This window comes from Pseudopipra pipra, chromosome 1, assembly GCF_036250125.1.
Source record: "Pseudopipra pipra isolate bDixPip1 chromosome 1, bDixPip1.hap1, whole genome shotgun sequence".
Lineage (NCBI taxonomy): Eukaryota > Metazoa > Chordata > Aves > Passeriformes > Pipridae > Pseudopipra > Pseudopipra pipra.
In genome coordinates this window covers 76,661,096-76,669,156 of record NC_087549.1, presented here as the reverse complement: position 1 = coordinate 76,669,156, position 8,061 = coordinate 76,661,096, and the positions used below count along the sequence as shown (strand labels likewise).

The window sequence follows — 8,061 nt, the reverse complement described above, 5'->3', positions numbered from 1 at the left end:
ACTCTGCTCAGCTACACAAGGTTATTCATATTTGAAATGCACAGAACTGGCCTTTTGTGGCAGCTGCGGTTCATCTCCTATACAATAGCAATGGGAAAAAGAACAAAGTCCATCAGCACTAAAAATATTTTAATAGGACTAGGATTAAATTTAATTGCCTCATTTTTAAAGATCAGTTTATCAAATCCACTGTCTTAGTACTAGTTAAAACCCAGCCATCATGCCTCTGGCTCTTCAAAATAGGGAGAGAGCATTTTTTTCACATGTTAAGGCAGGTAAAAGCCATTTCTACTTTACCTGGGATAAAACACACATGAGATGTGCTGTTCCTTGGCCACTTCTTTCAACCTCACCTGGGAACACTTGTGGCTATTGGAGTGTTACTATTTATAGGAAAGTAAACAGCCCCAGATGTAATAAGCGTAAGAACCTCCTTTGCCTAGTTCTCAAGGGGTAAAAGTGAAGATTTAATCAGTCTTTACACTTATATATTTTTTAAATTATTTAACTTTTATTACTGTTGCACCATTTATACAATTACATATAATTTCAATGCATCCATTGTACATTTTGTTTTTTCATTTGTTTTCCAATGAGTGTGTGTTGGTGTCTGTGACACAGAATGGAAGAGAAACTGGAACTGCAATGAACGCAGACTTTTTCATTTCCACTGACCAATAAACAGAACTACAGGTGCACCCAACCACGGACATGCATTAACTCGTCATGAGAAATCTAGGTAGGCTAAGTAGGATGAGAATGCTTTTTACTCCCAAAAAATATTTGGAGAGGAAGAATTGGAGGATTGGCATTGAGAAATATGTGGACAGCTAGGTGGGTTTTGTCTGAAAGTTGGCATTCATCCACTGCATAAAAAAAATATCAAAATAAGAAAGGCTGTAAATAATTAAAAAAAAAAAAAAAGAAAAAAAAACACAGAAAATACTGCTTTCATAAAGATCTAATTGCCTTGGCACAAACCTAGTGGGCAGAATCCAACGCATCACTCCCAAATCCCATTACAGAACAAAAAGAAGATTTTGATACACTGGTGGAGTGCATTTACAGCAGTTCAGATACAAAAGATGTGCTGTACTTTCAGACATCCATTTATTTTACTTTTTTTTTTAATCCAGGACTTGTGTCAAGTTAGCAGAAAGTATATTAGATATTTCCCCACAAAAATACTATTTGGATTCTCCCCCCTCCCTCCCTCCCAACTTGATGGGACATCCTTTTCATTTTATCTTTTTTTTTTTCTCCTTCTTTTCTGGGCAATACATATTTGTTATTTCAGATCTGAAACGAGTTAGTATAGCTGAAAAAATAAAAAAAAGACACAGGTTGTTTTAAGTGGTTGTTTCAACAGGCTGTCCAATTTAATCTTGCGCTGCTATGGTTTGATCCGAATTAGTTGCTGGAACTTCAGAAGGTTTCGCTTCCTCTGGCGGGGCTGCAGGGTCTGAGGCCTTAGCAGTCGAACTAGGTGCTGCTGTTGTCACGGGCTCCTTGGAAGAAGGCGCAGCCTCGTTGCTGCTAGGTTTTGAGTCTGAAGCTGGGGCCACTTCACTTTTAGTTTCTTGGGCTGCAGGCGTTGCGGGAGCCTCAGTCTTTTTGGCTTCCCCTTCCTCTTTGCTCTTGTCATCTGCTTTACTGGGAGCTGTGGCTTCTGAGGGCTGGGAAGCTTTTGCATCGTTGCTAGGCTCAGAAGTTTTGGATGCTTCACTACTGGCAGCAGGAGCAGAGGCAGCAGTCGGCTCCTCTTGCTTAGGTGCCTGTTCGGTGTTCTTCTGTGGCTCTACTTTCGCATCAACAACAGACTCCGACTTCTCAGGTTCTGGTTTCTGTGTTTCTTCCTGGGTCACTGTTTTCTCCTTCTCTCCTTCTTTTTCTTCTGTCTTATTGGCAGCGACCTGAGTATCCTTTTCACCCTTCTCCTCCTTGTTGTTCTCCTTCACTTCTGTGGTCTCTGTGGTTTTCTGGGCATCCTCAGCCTCTTTTGGAGTCTCCTCTTCTTCAGTTGCTGCTCCTTCAGCCTTCTTGTCTTTGTCTTTAGCTTTTTCATCATTGACACTGTATCCCTTCTTCTTCTTGCTCAGTTTGCCTCCCATGTTGGAACTCTGTAAAGAAAAAGAGAAAGAGGTGATTACACAAAGCTCAGCAATCTTCACTGAGAGAATCAAATCCAGATCAGCTGAGGTGCTAAAGAAAGATTGATGCTGGTTACTGAAAAGGAGACTACATGAGGTTTAAGATGTTATCAGCTGAAGGCACTGATACTATGGAGCTCCACTCCTATTGAGCTTATGTCCTGCTCAGCCATGCAGCACTTCAGCCAGCAAAACCCCTTCTGCCACATCCCCTTATGAACAGTCCTCTGAACAGCTCTAACCCTGGTTATAAGACAGTGGGGAGGAAGAGGATGGAGTAACAAGATGATCGAGGACACAATCTTTTGTGTCCTGAGAAAGGATGGAAGTTGAAAAGAAAACATATTTATATTCAGATTGCGCACAAACTGAATTTAACTGTCAGTCTTGGCATTCACACCTGGTTAACACAGAGCCCGCTATCACTTTAGCAAAGGCCATGAACCATCTTTTCATTCAGGTTTGGAAAACTCAAAGGAAATCCAGAGTCACTGGGAAGGCTAATGCATAAAACTGTGTCTACTCCCTACATCCCAGTGCCTATTACCCTAACAGCCAGCTCCCACAGTAGATACAGCCTATGTGGAGGGTTGATGGTACCCAGAGGCCAGGAGTATGTGCCTCCCTCACGCAGAGGGATGTGGGCACCAACCTTCAGATGCCCCAGAAGCAAGACCAGCTTCCATGCAGAGTCCCACTCAGCCCCACAGCTCCCACAGGTATTGCCCACATGAAGTCCTACATTCCCACACACAGCAGGATGGGAAACATGGAACCTGAAGCACAGGAAGACTGTGACCACTCCATAAGACAAAAGAAACACGTACAGGTACTTCTGACCACAAGCCTACACGTGGCATGTGACATGATGCAATAAAAAATGTGCGGAAAAGAGGAGGGTATACCTTGTAGCCCCTGCTCACAGTTTTCAAGCATGGCAAGTCATCAGGTACACTGTTCAGTTATTTAAAAGAAGTTGAGCACGTGTATAACCACATCAGTATTTATATACTCTTTATGTGGGAGTCTTAACTAAGAATATACAAAATCTTTCACAGTACTTCAAAGCAAACTTTGTCTACTAAAACAGGAGACCCGGTTATATTGGGTCATTAATGAACACGAAAACCTCTATGAATGGCTGAAAAAATACATTTCTGGTATTAAAGAAAATATATAAGGAAAAAACATTTCCATGTTTCATGCTCTTTGAAATTAGGAGGAGGTGACTATTTTAAAAGAACTTTCAAACAGATGTTTAATGTAAGAACTTCTCCAAGGGAGATGAATCATTCTAATTTTCTGGTTTGCACAGGTAGATAGAATTATATAGACTGTATATTTTTCACACACTTGCTAAAATCCTGAGTACAAACCTGCAAAAATTCATATGAGCACGCACAGAAGGCTGAATAATAAATAATATTACATACCACTAAGAACTAGCTGCCTCTCAGTAGATTTTCTGTTATCACAGATACAAGCCCCAGGCAGAGCCCAACAGCAGACTATCCACGTGTCTTGGGGAAAAACGAGATATTATGGTCAGCAGAGATCTTTCTGATTTCAGCTTTCAAAAAGAGTAACAATTTGCAAATACTGTTGAAGCATTAGCACACAGCCCTGCAGAATGGTAATGTGATGTTACTGAAACACTACTTTGTTGTCTGAAATTTTACAGAGAACAGCAATAAAAGGATTAACTTCCACAGAGACACAGCTGAGCAATCTAATCTCTACCTTTATGACAAGAGATTTTAGGTTTTTAGGTATTTAGGGCAGGCTACGGACATTAGTTTGTTATCTGACAAATTTACAGTCTTCTTGATTACTCCATAAATATTGCCCAGATTATTGTTCATGTACAGTTGCAACCAAATACTTTGAAAGGGCTTTTGCAAATCAGCAGGATTGGAGATTTATGCTGAAGTCATGTGTTTATCCCAATTTGTAATCCCTAATTAAATCCGTATTTGTTTTCCAGCAAAGCCCAGGTACTGTGAGCCTAATTTCATTTGCTGTGTCTTCTGTATTTTTCAAGATTTTGCTCTTCCATGGGTAGTAGTAACTCCCTACAATTTATATTTCCTTCCACAAAAATATTTTAATCTCAGATACAGCTGGATACAAAATGTGTATGCCAAAGGATCTTTAAGAAGCAGCAAAGCATGCATATGAGAAATATGCTCCCAAACTATGAAAAGAAATATGCACTGTCATTGTTTGGAGGTATACTGTGAAATCTCTGTGTCTCAATCTGCATCACAGCCAGCTCTAGATACTAGAGCAGAAGATGGAGAAGAGATTCCAAGACTATCATTATGGTCTATTAGTAAATATTTACACTTAAAAATGGACTGCCACCTTCCAACATAGTTTCAACTCCTTTATTACACAATAGATTCACTCTTTGTGACACTGAATCTCATATCTCCCTATTAAAAAGCTGCCTAGATCATCATGATAACAGCTATGCCAAGCTATAATGCAGAAGCACAGCAACCACTGAGGTCATAGCCCAGGTAGCAATGTTACAATGTCCTTTTCCCTCTATATCTGAATTACAAGCATTCCTCCTCCTCCTCCCCCCAGCCTTCTGATAACATATCTGGGATCCCCATCACCTTCTCCAGAAACAGCCCCCATAAAAACAGATACTGATCTCATCCCTGTCCCACTTTAACTATGCCTGAAGCACAGCTCTGAACCATCCAGCACAGGGTCTCAAAGTGCAGCAGACACAAAGTAGACCTTAAAAAGTATTCTAAAATTAAAACCAGCTATACCTGTAAGAAGACCGGCGTGTGGATCAAGATGCTTAAACATCTCTGTGACTGTGCTGGGTATTCTTGAAAGGCTAATCTTGCCTGGTACTAAATGAAAGTGAATCTCAGTGAAATGTTTCCCAAGTGAAACAGACAGCCAAATCTTGAAAGAGTACAGATTTTTTTTCTCCCCCCACACCAAATGACTAAATTCTAAAAAAAAGGAGATAACCCACTCTGTCCTGGTGAGACTGATGGCCCTGTGTTTGTTGCTCAGACTCTTCCACTACTCCTGCCTCTCCCTAACCTCATAATCATTGCATTCACCTTGTGAATTACAGATCCAGGACAAAAATTTGTCTAAACTATTTCCCAGGCAGGCTAAACCACAGTATGTCTTCAGTTATTTGCACTGCCATTGACACATACAGGTTTCGAACTCTCTAGCAGCTACCAAGTGCAATGCTCTTTGTAGCAAGCATGTACCAAAGGAAGATCCTTGAAAATTTTGGTTCTGAGCACCATTCCTATAAAATGGCACAGCATTTGATGTATATGCCTTCCTACTACTGGACAGAAAAAGCTCTGGAGAGAAACACTCTTAAAGCAGATTTCATATAATAAGTTGCAATATATCATTAATCTTCAGGGAACTTTGATGAACTAGTTGTCAGAACGGTGCTTCAGAAGAGCAAGGTTAAATACAATACTTGGAAGTTATAATAGACTTTATCTGCTTCTCAGGCTGCTCCATATTCTTTGTATTTCTCTTGTCATGGAAGAATAAACAGATCCAGAGATCACTGTGGAGGACTTTTGCAACAAGAGCAAGGATTTCTTCAGTTTCTAAGAGCTGCTGTACATTCTGCTCATCCTGAAGTTTCCATTCTTCTGCAGCAAGCAGGAACAGAACCAGAGAGCTTGCACAGGTATCTTTCTTACTGTATGGAATAAATAATCAGCTTCTCTTTGTATTACAAATATGTTTACAGGTCAAATGGAGCATGTTTGAAATTTGAATATTAGTAATAATCGGGTTTTCCTGGGATAATAGTCTCAAAAAAAGATTTAATGTCCATAATGCCATAATGCAAGAGAAAGAAGAACTCTCAGACCATTTCAGATTTTCCATCTGAAGACTTAACTGATCTGATGGACATGAGTCCCTGGAACACTGGCAGCATAAATTTGTACTGCTTGTGAAAAGATTATTATTTTGAAGTTTTATACTTCAAATTGTGCTTCTGTATTGAAAAAATCCCTGGAGTTAAACTCTTACTGTCTCTTTTGTCAGTAAAGATTTGTCCACCCAATAAGTTTTCCTATGTGCTTATACATTTCTAAACATTTCTTTTAGCATACGCTGTCACATGCCATTAAAGAGTCTGACTATTACAAGAATGGACTTGCTATCACCCTCACTCACAGTAGTGAGAGCAGGGCATCAAGAAAGGACAAACATGCAGATACCACCTGTGTGTTACCTCAGTCTGATTGCCATAGCTAAATTTCCAAAGCTCCTGTTCACCTTCATGTGAAGTGTGGGGAGTTCAGCCCACCTCCAGAAAAACCGGTTCAGGAAGACAATAGATATCTTCTGAAATTCCACTGCCTTCAGCACAATGTAGGCACGTGCGGTGGGTCAGGCCAAAGTAGCCCTTGCACAAGCCTGTTCCCAGGCATGACTTATCTCATATTGCCTGCAGACAAGAGCTGTAAAATGCACATCCCTCCCAAGACAGAGTTTCAACACTCCAAATCAAAGGAAATACTGATCCCAGAAAGTGCCCCATCCCCCATCCGCTGAAAATAAATAGAAATATCTTGAAGAAACCATTACATTTCTATGCCTCACAAAACAAAAAGTGGAGAAAGATTTTATAAAAGGGTATATATGGGAAGTTAAGGAAACAAGGAATCTGCAAATAGTTTTTAAAAGATTTTCTAAAACTTTTATGAAACAAAAAAAACCCAAACTTACTATTTCTCAAACTATGTAGTACAATATCATGCTTCCCACTACATATACTCTTGCATTATGGTATTATGGACACACACTCAGAGACATCCCTACCTCACCAGGCAAGGTCAATCAGTTTTCCAGGTTAATCTTAGGAAATGTCTGTAGCGTACCCTTAGATAGAATTAGACTCACTAGCATTGCCTTTTAGCAATAAAGCCATGCTTTCCTGTTCTCTCTCAATTATCCTCACAGATCCTCCTTTTCCTCTGATTTTACTTGGAATTAACAGAACAGAAATACTAGGTCTCATTCAGGTTCAAGCCTCTTCACGCCTCAGTATCCATGATACTTTCTTTTTTCTTTTTCTTTTTCTCCTTTTCTTTTCTTTTCTTTTCTTTTCTTTTCTTTTCTTTTCTTTTCTTTTCTTTTCTTTTCTTTTCTTTTCTTTTCTTTTCTTTTCTTTTCTTTTCTTTCCTTTCCTTTCCTTTCCTTTCCTTTCCTTTCCTTTCCTTTCCTTTCCTTTCCTTTCCTTTCCTTTCCTTTCCTTTCCTTTCCTTTCCTTTCCTTTCCTTTCCTTTCCTTTCCTTTCCTTTCCTTTCCTTTCCTTTCCTTTCCTTTCCTTTCCTTTCCTTTCCTTTCCTTTCCTTTCCTTTTCATTTTTCTTCTCTTCTCTTCTCTTCTCTTCTCTTCTCTTCTCTTCTCTTCTCTTCTCTTCTCTTCTCTTCTCTTCTCTTCTCTTCTCTTCTCTTCTCTTCTCTTCTCTTCTCTTCTCTTCTCTTCTCTTCTCTTCTCTTCTCTTCTCTTCTCTTCTCTTCTCTTCTCTTTTCTCTTCTCCTTAATCATTTCTCCTTTCCCCTTTCCCCTTTCCCCTCTCCAGTTTCCTTTCCTTCCCTACACTATCCTCTTGCTTTGTGTTCCTTGTGCTTCAGAGCAGTGATGGGAATCAGCTCTGCTACAGTCAGGCAGGCTGTGGTGCTGGTGCGAGGGAGGCAGCAGGAAACACACACTCGACCAACTCTCCCTTCTGAAGAGGTGGCTGGGACGGCACAAAGCTGTGCCACGACAGGCCGAGAACCTCATGCAAAGCCACCCCTGTCAGGCTATGAGCAGCACATCGCTTGCACATGGCAGCTGCATGGACCCCATTGTAACAAGATGCTAGTACACGAGATGCACACAACAA

General features: G+C 40.3%; 1 protein-coding gene across 2 annotated transcripts in view; it reads right to left on the bottom strand.

The window, feature by feature from the left end:
* Positions 1–484: 484 nt before the first annotated feature.
* BASP1 (brain abundant membrane attached signal protein 1) overlaps positions 485–8,061 on the bottom strand; it is a 53,588-nt gene continuing 46,011 nt past the window's right edge. Inside the window, exons 1-2 of one of the 2 annotated variants that reach the window (XM_064661886.1) lie at positions 3,584–3,608; positions 485–2,120 (exon numbers count right to left, since the gene is read on the bottom strand). In XM_064661886.1, the coding sequence (XP_064517956.1) occupies positions 1,380–2,111 (732 nt within the window). In that variant the 5' untranslated portion in view covers positions 2,112–2,120; positions 3,584–3,608 and the 3' untranslated portion in view covers positions 485–1,379. Of the gene's footprint in view, positions 2,121–3,583; positions 3,609–8,061 lie in introns of those variants that run through there. The other variant, XM_064661875.1, reaches the window with a different exon arrangement.